Here is a 16,259-nt window from a genome sequence, read left to right as displayed (position 1 = left end):
TGGGAAAATGAAGCTGGGCACTTGAAAGGTTATAGTTTAAGAACATGAGGAGGAATCAGCAAAGGAGACTTCGAAGCAGTCACAAGTGTAGAGGAAAATTAGGAGAACATGTTGTCTCAAAAGCTAAGTGAAGAAAATGTTTCAAGGAGAAGGTGTAATTGGCTATCAGATTAAGTCTGAAAATTGACCAATGGATTTAGCAACATGGAAACTATTGCTGGCCTTGATGAAAGCCCATTTGGAGGAGCACCTGAAAAAGTCTGATTCAAGTAGGTTAAGAGAGAATAGAAGGAGAATTGCCAATGGTGTGCCAATTATTAGTGCCAAATGGGGGATTATATAAATCTAAGACACCATGGCCATACTCCAGATCCCCTTTCCAATTACCCCTATACCTGGGAGGCCAAATTAGTCATTAGAAAGTTAGTAAGCAAAGAGGTATTTTTTTCATTACACAAAAATGAACTGCAAAAAAAAGGTATCTTTGGGTTAGTAAATCAAAATTCTTACTTCTAGGTCAAAGTTGGGTGATGCAGTGGTGCCTTTCCTCTGAGATTTCTCTTTTTTTCCACAAGATTCTTTGTTGGACATTTTGAAAAGCTAAAATAAAAAACACATTAGGTGTTTCTGGTTTGTTTTTTTGTTTTCATTTTTGTTTTTTACCACCACAACAACAAAGTACATTAGAAATCAGTCTTCCTTCAGTTTTATAGACTGGAATTTTACAAAATGATCTCCATTTTCTAACCTCAAGATAGCAGGATTCTCTCATTGTTCCACTTTATTTCACTTATAGTCTCCCTCATAATGATCTCTTCCTGTCTTTCAGTTTCATCTACTACCTTTTTAGGAATGACTCTCAGAACAGTGCCTTTAGCGCTGACCTTCTCTCTCAAGCTTCAGATCACCATTTTCAACTACCTACAGGACTGCTGTATTTTGCCCAACCTACGCTTCAGAACCAATTAGTTCTAAGTCTTTATTTTCCTGACACACCCTCCACTCTCATCTTAGTGTGTATCAGAAGCATCCTGGGCTGGAATCAATAGGCCAGAGACTGGGAACATCATCAGGTCTGTTGGGATGGGAAGATACAAAAGAAGTCTAGCAGAAAAGCCCAAAGAACAGTTTATTGCTGACAGTAACACATACAGAAACAATGAATATAAGAAAGGCTATAAAACAGGCAATTGCAATTACTCATAGTCAATCATAAGCACAGTAAATGAAGTTCTATAAAATAGTAACACTAAATCAAACTTTTGGAATGCTTCAATGAATATAAAGAGAAATCAGAAAAATGAGGACAGCTAAGAGAAAGCCTAATAATAAAAATTAATAAAAGAATTTAGTATCAACTTCTAAGAACAGATTCTAAATTATCCAGAAATTTTGCTTTGTAAGGTAATGTACAGCAGCAACTGAATTCACAGCTGAGCTTCCAGATTAGAGTGATAATCCTCTTTTCCCCTTCTTGTTCCAAGGATTCTATTCCATGTCAGGGAAAAGTACAATAAAAAATTATAAATTCCATGAAATGAATTGTTTAGAGGCAATGGATTACTTATAATGTTAACTCTTACAATTTAAACTGATCCATCTTCATCTTTTGTTGTTTTGACTACAAAATAAGACTAAATTTAAGCCTTTCATCCAAAAGCCAATTGAAAAAAAATCACTGCAGATAGTGGTCTATTAAAGGAAAAACACATACATGCTTCCTATGACAAATGTTTTATATTAATAAAGGTGTGAAATTCACGTTGATTTTATGAAAATCAAAATATAAACTCAAAGGGGAGATTTCCCGTGCTGGCCAGCCTCCAGAGTGGCTCCTGATGATTTCTGCTGCCCCGTACTCACATTCTCATGTAGTCTTCTCACAATAAATAGAGCTGGCCTGTGACAGCAATAGGAACTGCCATATGGCAGTACGTGGCTAGGTCACTGTGGCTTCTATTTTTCTCTTACTCTAGGGAAAGCCAGCCACCATATCATAAGGACATTGGAGAAGCTCACCAGCGAAGAACTGAATGAAGCCCCTTGCCATGCATGTGAGTGGGCCTGCTTTGAAGCTAATCCTGCAGCTCTAATCAAGCCTTTGAGTGGAAGGATCCCGGGATGAATATCTGCACTGCAACCTCATAAGACTCAGAACCAGGTACACCCAGAAAACCACTTCTGAATTCCTGACGCACAGAAACTGTGAGGTAATGTTTACTGTTGTTTTAAACCACTAAGTTTTAAGATAACTTAGACAGCAATAGATGAAGAGTACACTCACTTAATTCTCCAAACTTTAAAGACTCCTTTCTTTAGGATGTCTCAAGAGCAGAGACCACACTTAGAAATTCTTATTAAAATTCTCACACCCTAAGATCTAATCCTTTTCATCTTCTGGTTTCCAGCTAGTGTTAAAACAAAGAGACTGATGGAGTGAATCAAGCTTTCCATGAACCATCTAGCCTTTTGGAAATAAGAGAGAGAAAAAAAAAGTCAACGATGCTTGGGTGAAGCACAAACAGAATTAGCCACTATTCATTCCTATAAATTATAACATGTTATTTTCCCATTTTTTGGATTAACTGTTAAGAGCAGTGAGGTAGGTGGTCACGCATTCAGGAAAACTAGTTAGAAGTTAGGGTGTGAGCTCGGTAGGTTGAGCAGGACACTCTTGGGTTCCGCTGGGGTCCTAATCTCCTGGACGTGGGATCAGCCCCACCTCCAGCTCAGCACTAGTCTAGGAGTTTGCTTGGGATTCTCTCCTCCTTCGGCCCCTCCCTCCCCCTACTGGCTGCTCCAGCGCTCGCTCTCTCTCAAAATAAATAATTTTTTCTTTTTTTTTTTTTTTTAGTAGAGGTTGGAGGCGCTATGAGGACTTTAGAACTATGACTCACTTGGGGAGGAGGGAAAGGAAAACAGCCTCCAGATACATTTCCTAATTACTGAGGGATTGATTGAGACAGCTTAGGAGGTAGCAACTAAGTTCTGTTACACTTTCAAAGTGCTAAATAATGGGGACGCCTGGGTGGCTCGGCGGTTGAGCACCTGCCTCCAGCCCAGGGCGTGATCCTGGAGACCCGGGATCGAGTCCCACGTCGGGCTCCCTGCGTGGAGCCTGCTTCTCCCTCTGCCTGTGTCTCTGCCTCTCTCTCTCTCTCTCCTGAATAAGTAAATAAAGTCTTAAAAAATTAACCTGGGAAACAAGTAGGAAACAGGAAACAGACCGATGAGAGAGGCAGGCGTTAAGTACCAGCTTTACTAACCAGGAAAGCCCAACCGGGGGTGTGAGCCTCCTCGGACCTGCAGGGGCTTCCCTCTCCTTTCCTGATGCCTGGAACATTCGGACCAGTCCCAGAAAACTCAAAGTTGTCCTCTGCCGGCGCCGGTGGGCTTGGCTGCGCGAGGCTTAACCTCAAGCAGGTGGAGGGCAGAGGGAAGAGACCCCCGAGGGGAGTGGGAAGGGGATGCCGTGGGGCATCGGAATCGCATCCGACAGGTGCCGCCAGGCTCGACACGCCGGGGTTACGAAGTCCAAGTCCAAGCGTGAGGTGCGCGCGCACACACTTCCCTACCTACAGGACCCTGCAACCACAGGACGGCGCTGACGAAAATAGGAATACGTAGGCTAAAGCAAAATAGACACAGGAGGAGAAGCGTTCGGGTGACGGTGCGAAAGGAAGCGCAGACCCCAATTCCCAATCAGCCAGCCTCGCTAGGAAGCTCGTCAGCTGCTCGCAAGCCGCCGCGGCCCACGGGCCCCGCACAAACCCACCGGGCGCAGCCCAGAGGCAGAGCGGCCAGAACCACACCCTTCACGGAGCCGGCTCAACCCCGGATCCGCCTACAGAGCCGCCCCGCCCCGGCTCCAGGGGCCTCCGGAGTCCTCCGACCGGCTGGCCGCCCCCCGCTCCGCTCCCGGAGGGAGACAGGTGGGAACCCGCTGGGCAAAACGTCAACTAGCGCCCCAGTTACCTTACCTGCGCCCGCAGCGGCGGCGGCGGCGGCTCCGGAGGCCCAGGCCAAGGAAAAGGGTCCCCGCCCCCCCCCCCCGGACCCGATGCCCGCTGGGAAATGTAGTCCGGCTCTCGGACCCTGGCTACTATTCGAACGCTCCGAGCGTTTGTTTAGCTTTGCGTTTACTTCCTCCTGAGGGCTTGGAACGCCGGCTGCGCCCCACCCCACCCCCCCGGGTGGCGCGCTGCACCCTGGGTATTGTAGTCTTGATGCGCTTCCTTGGTTGACGGCTGGAACGGGGACGCACCGTGGAAGCAGAACTCTCTTACCTCATTGGACGCGGTCCCCGATACGTTTCTGCGCAGGCTGTGGTGGCGTCGTAACGCCTCGGGGAAAGGGAAGCGGACCGGACCGCGAATCGCTGCCTCTGGCTTTTTATTTTTCTGCTGACAGGATTTGGTCACTGGTCCTTCATCTTTTGTCTGTTGCACGCATCCAGCCCTTCCCACTTGCCTTCCCACTCCTGGGATCCAGCCCTGTGGGCGCTCACGCCAGTTCTCTCACCCCGCCGTGTGCCCCCGCAGGTCCCCGGGCGGGCCTGGCACGGAGGCGGTAGCTATGGAGAACATGGCGGAGGAGGAGCTGCTGCCCCCGGAGAAGGAGGAGGTGGAGGTGGCCCAGGTCCAGGTCCCGACCCCGACCCCGGCCCCGGACTCGGCTCGGGTCCCAGCTCCGGCCCCGGATTCGGCCCCGGCCTCGGCTCCGACTCCGGCCTCGGCTCCAGCCCCAGCCCCCGCCCTGGCCCAGGCTCCGGCCCTGTCCCCGTCCCTAGCCTCTGCCCCTGACGAGGCGGAAAGCAGTAAGTGCAGGAGGCCTAGATCTTTCTGCCGCCACAGAAGCGAGAAAGTGCGCCTTGCCGGGGAGTAGGGGAGGCCCTTCTTCCCTGGGATGGCTTTTATGGGGGGGAGGAGGGGGGGAACGGGGAAGCAGGTTTAGGGCTGGGGGGCGGGGGAGGAAGGGGGGGACCCGTGTCGTGGGTCAAGCGGGTGCAGAGTGGGTGAGGGCATCTCCACGCCCCTCGGGGACCTCATGGTGACGATCTGGGGAGGGCCAGGAGTGCTGCAGATAAATGGAAATGATGAGGTCGAGGGCTTCTTCGTTAAACGGGGGGGGGGGGGATGGGGGGGTTCTTTTTCTACGAAAACAGTCAACACCTAATTTGGTGTGTGCATGACTGTAAATCTAAGTAGAGGTTCTCATTATGTGTACGTTACATTTCACAGTCCATAAGACAAGGTTCACTGCTCGTGAACTTAGTATATAATTTCACTGCTAATGGTTTGTGAGAGGAATAAACGATAATTTAATAAACAAATAAATTTTATATGTTTATAACTGGGGGGCGGGGGGGAATAATAATTTGGTAGTTTCCCTCCCAGGCCCATCTGCCATCGTTCGCCAAGTCCTTCGGAATGTGACATGGTGACCGAGGCACGCTGCTTACTGTAGTAGAGCCCAGCTGCCAAGATTGAGGAGCCATTGCTATCCATCAACTGGCTTCTGGGCCCCGTAGGCACCAGTAGATGGGTTTGGAAGCATTTGATTTTCTTTAGCAGCTTGGTTTCTCAAAAAGAATTTGAGGCTGATAAGGTAGTTTAAGAAAAGGTCGATTACATTGTGGATGTCTTCCCTCAGTCAGAAATACCAACTGGGTTTTGTAGTCCGTTCCATCAGAAGTGAACTGTCGAAAATTAATAGCCCCTATTATTGTGCTAATGTGTCCGCTTGCATGTTTTTTTCTAAGTGGTGATTTATTAGGACCACAAAGAGTGACACGTAAGAATCTTCCGAACACTTTTAAATGTAAAGTCTAAGCAAGTTGTTTTTTTTTTTTTTAATTGTTTTGTGGTCGGTGAGTTGTCCCTTAGGCTCTTTCTGAATTATAACGAAATAAATTAATTCATTTTCTTTCCTACTTCCAGGACAGTTGCGAGGTTAATATCTATACAACATTGGGTAGTTGTAATCGACTAGAGTTATTTTGCGATTTTTAAAGCCACATAAAAATTGTTATAGTAGGTTAAAAAGTAGAGCTGATCACAGAAAAGGCAAAGACAGCGTGCCTCAGGTGGGACCCTCGGATCGGAGGTTGTACCTGCAAAACTACAGTGAGGAGGAGTGGCACACGCCTCCCTTCCTCACCTCTAGATCGGGTTTGTTTATATGAATCAGAATTGGTCCACCAGCTTTAGGGAATGCAGGCTTTCTCCACCTCCCCCACCAGAAGGAATGTTAAACATAATTTGGGAAGATTTAGAAGTATGTGATTCGAAGGATGTATGATGTTTGAGAAACCAGAAAAATGCATTCCTGGGACAAATGTGTAATGATTGAGAAATCTGAAATGCATTAGAAATATATATTAATCACATTTTAAAAGTTATAAATGGTCTAGTTAGTCCTTTGAAATCAGTCTTTACTAGGCAAGGTGAAGATGGCATATCTGAAATAGAACTGAAAAATGAGGAAAAAGCAGAAGTTGTAAAAGAGCCTCCTAGTATCTTGGATTCATCTGATTTAACAAGAGGTTTGCTATTGACTTCAGAATTATTAGTGTATTACAAAAAGTTTAAGTACAGATTGTCTGATATCTATTATCTGAACCAGAAACTGATTTGAGAGGTATACATACATGGGCATATCATGAATCTTTAGACAGATCTTTGAGAGTTTTAATAGTGGGCCACAGGATTTTCATTGTTCTCTTGTGACTTAGCAGGCCCCTGTCTCTTATTTTGTACGACTTAGAATGATTTCAATAAGCACAGGTTTATATGGTACTATATCATTTCACATACACAGACCTTTGAACTTTGGAAGCCAAAAGCCTTATGATTGCAAATTGAAAGGACTGATTTGTACATGTGGACTTATTGCCTGAATCTTATGGTCTCACCTAGCAATTAAGTTTTTGGTCATATGGGGAAAATTTGCCTATTCATACAACTTTCATCTCATTATAAAGTCATTTGAACAATATACCTAGTAAAACAAGTTAACCAGTAGGATTTGTTGCCCTTTGTATTTCTCATTTAAAAATGAGGTAAAGGGCAGCCCTGATGGCGCAGTGGTTTAGCGCCGCCTGCAGCCTAGGGCGTGATCTTGGAGACCCCGGATCGAGTCCCACGTCAGGCTCCCTGCATGGAGCCTGCTTCTCCGGCCGTGTCTCTGCCTCTCTCTCTGTCTCTCTATGAATAAATAAATAAAAAATATTTAAAAAAATAAAAATAATAAAAATGAGGTAAAGATTTGTCTTTTAATAAATTTGAGCAGGAATGTCTGATGGTGCTGAATTGAATTCCAAAAATATTGACTCAGGGTGCTACTGCACCAAAAAGAGTAATGATTTTTAAAAATATTTAACAAAACCTAGTGCCTGCTGTGTGCAAGATACTGCACTAGGCGCTTAGCCATTGCAAAAATGAGGGAGGCATACCCCCTGCTGTCCTGTTTATTTGTGGGGGGAGACAAGGACACAAATTATACAAAAGGGTGAAAAAAAAAGGAACTGGGAGTGAAGCTTGGAGAGGAATAGGCAGGAAGGTAACAATGCCAAGGAAAGAACTTAAAGGGCTTAAAGGTTCTAAACTGTATAACCTAATTGTATAATGAGTAGTAGAGAGCCCTGTGGTTTACCATCATCTCCTCTCCGGTTGGGGATCTTTTCCTGCCAGTTTTCAGCTCCTAAGTCTTGTATTTGTATATTCAAGCTCCTATTTTGTAAACATTATTCTCCTTTGGGATACACATATTCAAGTCTCTCTGTCCTTAAAAAGAAAGAAAAAGCAAGCTACAATCCCATCTATCTCCTTTTTTGTACTACCACACTTTTTGAAATAAATCTATGTGCTTTTCTATACTTTATTTCTTCTTCCAATCCCGTTTGTATTCTAGAACACCTCACTGAACCTTTTTTCTTAAAGGTCACTGGAGACCAGCTAAATACTAAATCCAGTAGTTTTTTTTTGTTGATTTCTACTACTGTTTGTGATAGTGTTGAACAGTTGTCTTTTACATTCTCTTTTCCTTTGGCCTCTGCCTTATCTTGATTCTCCTTACTGTTTACTACCCTCCTGATTATATTTCCCTAGTGTCTCTTCATTACCTACAACCCTCTATACATCACTTCCGAATTATAACCATTTATATTAGCCAGTAGTGAGTTCAGTGGCATTGGGGAATGCATGCCCCTTGTACATACTCGAGAATGTATTAAATATACTTTGGGAAGATTTATTCATATATTCCAAAGTTTACACATATGTCATTTGAAGAATGTGTAATGTTTGAGAAACCTAAAAATATTGTTACTGGGACTGGATTTTGGCTGTTTTCTTTTTTCACAATATTTTTTCCTTAGGCCTTCTTCAGCTTGTAGTTTCACCTAACGTGTATTTACAATTTATATCCCTCCTGAACTCCAGAAACAACTCAACTGCTTACTGAACTTGAGTGTGAATACCGTTTGTACATCAAACACACTTTATGTCAAAAACTAAACTCCCTTTTCTCCTTTCCTCTTCTTTTCTGCCAAAAATGTTTTCCTCTTCCTTTATTGATTAATGGTTCCTTTATTCTTTTTTTTTTTTTTTTTAAGAATTTATTTATTTATTTTTGAGAGAGTCAGAGACACAGGCAAAGGGAGAAGCAGGCTCCATGCAGGGAGCACGTGGGACTCGATTCCGGGACTCCAGGATAACAATCCGGGCCAAAGGCAGGCGCTAAACTGCTGAGCCACCCAGGCTGCCCCAGTACCTTTATTCTTAACCACATAAACTTAAAATTTTAGAATCATTCTTGAACATACTCTTCATTCATTGGTTATTTCTCACACCCAAAGTTCTTTGCTTTTTATTTATTTATTTTAAGCCATCTGTTCCATACCTTTCCATTACTAACTTCTCACCTCAGTTACTGATCTTTGTTTGGTTCTACGCCCAGAGATAACCTCCTGAAATGCATTTAGATCGTATCATTCACTCCCTCAAAAACCTGCAAAGACTTCACATTGCCTGAAGAGGACAGTCCAGACTAACTTGCATAGAACTTAAGCCTTCCATGATCTGTACTACATTTTTGGCTGCTTGTTCTTCTACTAACTCCATTCTCCAAACATTCTACATTCCAGCCAGGGGTGGGACAGAGATGGCTGTATTTTTTTTTTTTTTTACACAGTTGCCTTTGTTCATGAGGATACTTCAGCTTGTCAGGCCAGCCACCAAATCTCTGCTTATTGAAATTCTGTTCATACCTTACATCTCAGTCAAATGCCACTCCTTCAGTGAAGACATTCCCAAAGGCATTTGTTGGAATTAATTCTTCCTCCTGTATGCCCACATCATATTACTTTACCCGTTATTCATTTCATCCTGCCTTGTGTTACACTAAGTAGGTAACATATCAGCATCTCTCCCACCTAGTTGAAAATTCTTTAAAGATAGGAAGTGTGGCTTCTGTTTCTTGCTTTACCATTTTAAAAAGAGTAAAAACATTTTTGGAGTATTCTATTGAATAAAAGGTTTAAAGGTGTGTTGGGAGCTTTGCGCCCAACATTTTGCATTCTGAGGAACGCTTGTCATTTTATAAGCAGAATTGCAGCAGTATTCCCCATCTAGACACTAGGGCACCATGCTATAGGAAATAAAAGTGGAGGAGTCTCTGTGACGTGACCAAATAAAAATGGAACTGGAATTCAGATCGTTAAAACATAATTTTCTAACTCTTAAAATTTCCTTTCAGAGAGACACATCTCAATCCAGAGGCAGCTTGCTGATCTCGAGAAGTTAGCCTTCGTAACTGAAGGAGATTTTGACTCTGCCAGTTCATTGAACTCAGAGAGTCTTGATGCAGGTATTTACATATTTTGAGGGTTTTTTTTCCTTTAATTTCTAATGGTTTTTCATCTTTCAACTCATGAAAATTTGCTGAGAATAGACTTGTTTATTGCCACTGAACTAGAGCAATTATACGTTTTTCATTCAGGAAACTGGTAGCCTTCTACCTGCATGGGTGCTGTGGTGATAAGTTGTTTCACAGTTCCTCAAGGAAGTTACAATTTCATGGATATATGAGCACTGTGTATTCTATAAGTTAGGAATTGCGTGTGGCTATGAGTAACAGAAATCCGAAAAAACAGCGCCTTTAATAATACAAAGGCTTATATCCTTTCACGTAAAAGAAGTCCCAAGGTGGGCAGTTTTGGGCTTGTACAAGATTTCCTCATTGCTGTCAGGGCCTCAAACTCCTCTCTTTCTGCTTTGCCATCCTTAGTGCTTGAATTCCCTCCTCAATATCGCTTCATGATGTTTTGAAGTAGGCAGAGTATATTGGAAAATTATTTTGATGATACTTGCAGTGTGCTGTATGTGAAAGATATTTGTTAGATTAAAAATTGAGTTGCTGATTATTTCTGTTTATTTTTGTTGCTCTAAACCTGAGTTTGAAAAATAAATAAATAAATAAAAATAAACCTGAGTTTGAGATTTTAATTTTTTTGTTACTATCAGAGTTATTTTTTGAGATATATTACATTGCTAATTAAATAAGACTTCTATTTTTATAATCCATAATCTTTTCATTAATAAGGAAGAACTTAGAAATTCACTGAGAGGATACAGTGGTTCTAACCATGCTCCCTGTCCCAGAATAGCAGTTGTTTTGGATCCTGTTTACTCCTTTCACTCCTTACATTTTTCTTACTCCACATGTTGTTTTTGTTGTTGCCAGAGTAGAATGCCACAGCAGAAATTTACACTATCTGCCCAGCTCCTGCCTCTCTGGGCATATGACAAGTGTTGCCCTTTCTCCTGTCCAAAGTACATAGTGATGCTCTCTCTGGCAGGCATTTTGCCTGAAGGGACATCATGTAGTTTATCACTTTCCCATTTTCTCTGTTCCTAGTGGTAACAAGGATATCAGCCAGCCCCAGAGAGGAGAATTTTAGGGTAAAAAATCAATCACTGACCATGTGCTGATTATTAACTACCTGTTGAGGTAGAGATGACTCTCCCTAATGTTAACGTAGACATTATCTGAGAAGTGTATGTGTTGGGTGGAGGGAGTCCCCTGTTATTATTTTGTAGCTAAATCAACGCATTAATAGCTAGTCTATTCTGTGCTTTATTGGTTCTTTTTTTCTTTTCTTTTTTTCTTTTTTTTTTTTTTTTGGTCAGGAAACAAACAGTCTTGTCCATTGTGTCCTAAGGAAAAATTCAGAGCTTGTAATAGCCATAAGCTTCGTCGTCACCTTCAAAATTTACACTGGAAAGTCTCAGTTGAATTTGAAGGTTAGTATTTTTGTGCTTACTAAAAAGTAAATGAGTCAAGATTTGATAGAAGTTTTGGAATCTTATTGTGAGCATAATCAGTATTTTCCATTTAAAATTATTAGGGATTTAATGCCCTTCTTTTAATGTGTTTTTTAATAAAAGACCATGTAATTCTAGGCAATAGATATATATTGCAACTGTAGTTTAGTTTAGCAAATATTTATTAAGCGTCTCTTCTATACTGGGTACTTTGCTTGGTCCTGGGGAGGGGGGGAGTCCCCATAACTTTTTGAACTGTGTTTTAAAAAGTTAGACTTTTCCTTTTATGTTAGAACAACTACCATTTGACACATAATTTTGAAAGTGTAGTAAATGCAAAACAAAATAAAATATGTGATATGAATATTGGAGAAGACCATCTTTTTTCTACTGATGGCTTAAAAAGACTAGAGTTAAAAATAGTGGGCTATAAGATAGATATTTGAAATCATAGCCTTTCTTTAGATAAATGGAAATTAGTAAAAAGATACCAATTATAATAGTGACAAAAATGACACAACTTGGGGGACTAAATTTACCAAGAGGCCTCATCAAGAATAAAATTAAAGGATAAAAAATGAGATCTTACCAAGTTAAAAAAGACTTCCTAGATATAATGAATTATTATTAGATTCTAAGAGTGAATTATGTGAATTATTATAGCATTTTTGGAAAGAAATCTGGTAACATTTTTAAAATTTAAAATATACATATCTATCCACCAGGCACTCCTTCTTTTGGGAGTAAAAGAATCGATAAATAGGGAAAGATGTACAAGAATATTCACTGCAGCATGTACTTAGTGACAAAAACTTAAAACTAAAATAAAAAAGGGATGGTTGAATATATTATGGTATATATTATGGTACATACATACCAATAAATATTACACCATCAGTGTAAAGAGTATGTATTAGATCCATACTAGCTTACTCGGAAGGCTTTCCATGATAAACTGCTATTGAAAACAGCATGTGAGTAAGATTTTATGTTACATTTAGGTAAAAATAAAAAATATCTCCCAAAAAAAGCCCTAAAAAAAAAAAAAAGTTTATTACTAGTTACTTAGGGAAAAGGGAATTAGTGACTAAATCAGAGGCCATCTTGTCTTTTATGTTTAATTATTTACAAGAATATGTAGTAAATCATGTTGACTTTTTATCAAAAAAGAAAAATCTCAGTTAAAAAGTTATTTTCTGTATTTTTTATTTAAGCTATTATTTAACCTTTAGGTTTAGTCTTTGTCTTCCAAGTTTTTCTCAGCTCTTAAATGGCTCATGGCATTTCTTTACTTTCTTAAGTATATTAAGTTGTTGGTTTTTTTCACATGGTTGTGATCTGATCTGGTAGATAAGTGAGTATCATAGCTTTTGTCTTAGTAAGCAGGTCTTAGAGAAGTTGGTAAATATGTTTAAAACAGAAGCAGCAAGACCTGCTGAAGGAATAGAAGAAGTGAGATGTGAGGAGAAAAAAGTGAACAATGCTTGGGCTTGAGATTTGAGCAACTATAAAAATAGTGGTATCCTTTACTGAATGGAGAAGACTACATTAGGACCAGGGCTGGGGGAGAAGGCCAAACCTGCAGATTTAGACATGCAAAGGTTTAGATGCATCTCCTGGAGATGTCAAGTAGCCTGTCTAGATACGAATCTTGAGTTTGGGGAAAAGGTTTGGGCTAGATATGTATGTTTGGGAATTGTCAGAATATAAATGGTATTTAAAGCCAAAAGACTGCGTGGGATAACCATAGGAGTACATATCAGTGGAAAAAAAGTTGCTGAGTCCTGAGATACTTCCATAAGAACAAGTAAGAGAAACAGATGCAGGATATGAGAAGAAAAGAGTTAGAGATCATTTAGAAATCATTAAGACAACTGGAAGGCATTATCATTGATTTAAAAAGTGAAAAAGAGACCTGGTTCAAGAGGAAATGATATATTTAGTCCTTGGCAGTAGATTTTGAAATGCTGACCTGATAATCAGTCATATATCCTCAATAGGCAATTAGAGATAGAGATCTAGCCCTCAGGAAGGAGTTAGTATCTAGAGTTAGAATTTGGAATTCCTTCCCACAGAGGAGATAGTTGCAACCATAAAAGGCATTAAGGTTTCCAAGGAACAAAGGAGGTGTGGGGGGGAGTCATGTAGCAGATCAAGCTTACAGAAACTCTTACCTTTTAGGGTGGAAGAGAGGGAAGAGACCTATGAAGAAGATTCAGGAGGATGGGAGGAGAGAACTAAGTGCCATATCATAAAGAGGCTGTGTAATGGCAAATGTAGTATGATGCTAAGAAAAAGTCAAAATGTCAGAGAATAGCTGATAAAATTGAATCCCAAAGAAGCTAAATGACCAATCCAAGATAATACAGAACCAAAATTTAAATCTGGATCTCATATATTTGTTTTTGTACTATATATTACATAACAAATATGTAAAACTAAGGCAGTCTCATTCAAATAGGTTATGATCTTATAAGAAGAATCCCAGTTATTCTTATAAAATTTACTAATAATTTTAATGATAATTGAATATTTAATGAACAGTGATATGACAACCAGCCATTCTTCACTTTAGGTTACAGGATGTGCATCTGTCACTTACCTTGTCGACCAGTGAAACCAAACATTATTGGAGAACAGGTAATCAGATGTTAGATTTATTTTTAAATTCAGCTCTCTTTAAAGAAAGCACAATCTTTTTATTTTTTTTTTCTTAAGATTTTATCTATCAGAGAGAGAGCAAGAAAGAACATGGCAGGAGGGAAGGGGGAAAGGGAGAGGGAGAAGCAGGCTCCCCACTGAGCAGGGAAACTGATATGGGGCTAACCCTAACCTAGGACTCTGAAATCATGACCTGAGCCAAAATCAAGAATTGGATGCTTGACTGACTCAGCCACTCAGGCGCCACTTGTGATTAATATGCCCTTTCTTTTAATTTGTCAAAGAACGGACTCCAGAAACATCCTGAAATCTTAATAATTCTTTAAAAGTACTATGTTCATTTTTAGGATGCATTTAACTTTGGGGGAATACAAATTACAAAATATTTTTTAGTGATACTATCCTGAATGCATAGTAGCTGAACAAGTCCTCGTTATTAATTTTTTTCAGGTCACTTAAAAAGAGCAAAGTGGTGGGAGAAAGAAATCCAAACATTTCTTAAGCAATAATCAGGACAATGCTTGGTCCATCAACCCTATCCAGGGTTGGCAATGTTGTCAACTATTCTCTACTTGCTATTTGACCCCCAAGTAAATAGGAAGTAGAAGCTCTAAGGCTAAAAGGCGTCAAAAATAGGAAAAAGCCATGGGAGTAGTCTTTTTATTCTCAGCTAAATGAGAAATTATAAAGTGAAAATTTTTCATATGGACTGTTAGACTTTTTATTACATTTCTAACATTCAATGGTATGCTGAAACTAGCTCAAATTTCTAGAAGGCTTGAAAGATAGCTGTTAAATATGGCCATCATTAAAAATTATATAAACTTTAAAGTGAATAAGTTATGTTACCAACCAAGATAATAAATACTCAAATCTCATTACTTCTTATTATCTATTTTACTATTGTCTACATTCTTTGTGTATATTATATCTGGATGGTAGCCATGCTATCTAGGATATTGTACATCTCTTCCCAAACTCACATTTAGCGATGTCACATCAATCAGTAGCTTGAAATTTGTCATGATTGTAGTTTGAGGTTGGCCATGGTAGAGTATACATAACACAGAAAACTGCAAATACTACAAATCAGAGATTTGTAGTATTTGCAGATTACAAATCAGATTTATTTTCCTGGAGAACAATTATTAAACATCTACTAACACAGCACTGCTAATTTTATGCCACTCATAAGTGCTACTTATAGAAAATAAGGTACAAAAAAAAAAAAGAAAATAAGGTACAGTTATTTGCTGACTAGAATGGGAAAAATTAAAGTTGTAGTTATTATAAAGTAAATAAAAAGCACATATAAGTATATAGATAAGGAAGTAAAGATCGCTTCAAAGTCCCATGGCGGTATTAACTCTTTTCTATGCCATTATACAACCAAGACACACTAACAGAATTAAACTTGCAGTCTTAAATAAGCTTCTATTTTATTGTCTTAGTAACATATCTGTACATTTAAATTAAATACTCTGTTTGATAGATATCCAGTAAAATGGGCGCCCATTATCATTGTATCATTTGTTCAGCAACAATCACCAGAAGGACGGATATGCTGGGACACGTTAGGCGACATGTGAATAAAGGAGAGACGAAATCCAGGTATATTGCTGGTGAGTTGAGCAATCTCATTAACATACGTTGATAAGTAAATCTTTAAACAATGATCCAGTTATTTTCAGATATCAGGTAGATAAAATATAGCGACTTAACCAAGTCACTTAGTTTTAACTGTGTTAATCCATTATTTCAGGTTTCGTTTTCCTTCTGTGAGACTCCCAACAACATTTAACTTTCCTCAGTTTAACAAATACATTTAATGCGAGTATAAAAAATGGATTGATGCTAAAGTAAATATGGATATCTTAATGAGAGATTATAGACAACTGTGTTATACTTACTGTTGAAAAACATTGGAAAAAGGAAGTAGAATTATATAAAGACCATTTACTCTCCTGAAGTGATACCAGGTTATTAATAGCTTGTTATTACCGAGGAAGCCCTTCTTAAGAATTAAGACCTCATGCCCTACGGCATCCATTGTATGTAATGAATTAACTTCTCTTACATACATCTAGAATGGTACTATGTTCCTTTTTCAAGAATTGAAAAAAATAGTCACAAATAATTTTCTATAGAGCTTCATTTTCTCCTGGAATCTGGTTTGAGAAAAGGCTGATATTGTGAGGGATGTCACATGCCACTTTGGTAGATGTAGGAGAATATAAAATACAACACCAGGGAATATTACTATGATTTGGCATT

At 39.9% G+C, this 16,259-nt stretch overlaps 2 protein-coding genes across 13 annotated transcripts in view; one reads left to right on the top strand and one right to left on the bottom strand.

The window, feature by feature from the left end:
- SWT1 (SWT1 RNA endoribonuclease homolog) overlaps positions 1-4,101 on the bottom strand; it is a 95,053-nt gene extending 90,952 nt beyond the window's left edge. For 3 of the 9 annotated variants that reach the window (XR_005362010.1, XR_005362012.1, XR_005362011.1), the window contains exons 1-2: positions 3,981-4,100; positions 511-600 (exon numbers count right to left, since the gene is read on the bottom strand). Coding sequence is in view for 6 of the 9 variants with exons in the window: in XM_038542301.1 (XP_038398229.1) it covers positions 511-591 (81 nt within the window). In the remaining 3 variants the exon portion in view is untranslated. Of the gene's footprint in view, positions 1-510; positions 601-2,284; positions 2,352-3,980 lie in introns of those variants that run through there. The other 6 variants (XM_038542301.1, XM_038542302.1, XM_038542299.1 and 3 more) reach the window with 4 other exon arrangements.
- Positions 3,638-16,259, top strand: part of TRMT1L (tRNA methyltransferase 1 like) — a 35,990-nt gene continuing 23,368 nt past the window's right edge. The window contains exons 1-5 of one of the 4 annotated variants that reach the window (XM_038542306.1): positions 3,638-3,932; positions 9,757-9,867; positions 11,190-11,303; positions 13,900-13,964; positions 15,478-15,607. In XM_038542306.1, coding sequence (XP_038398234.1) covers positions 13,908-13,964; positions 15,478-15,607 — 187 coding nt within the window. In that variant the 5' untranslated portion in view covers positions 3,638-3,932; positions 9,757-9,867; positions 11,190-11,303; positions 13,900-13,907. Of the gene's footprint in view, positions 3,933-4,294; positions 4,817-9,756; positions 9,868-11,189; positions 11,304-13,462; positions 13,601-13,899; positions 13,965-15,477; positions 15,608-16,259 lie in introns of those variants that run through there. The other 3 variants (XM_038542305.1, XM_038542307.1, XM_038542308.1) reach the window with 3 other exon arrangements.

This window comes from Canis lupus, chromosome 7, assembly GCF_011100685.1.
Source record: "Canis lupus familiaris isolate Mischka breed German Shepherd chromosome 7, alternate assembly UU_Cfam_GSD_1.0, whole genome shotgun sequence".
Classification (NCBI taxonomy): domain Eukaryota; kingdom Metazoa; phylum Chordata; class Mammalia; order Carnivora; family Canidae; genus Canis; species Canis lupus.
Note: the sequence above shows the minus strand (reverse complement) of the source record. Positions and strands in the feature narration are given on the sequence as shown.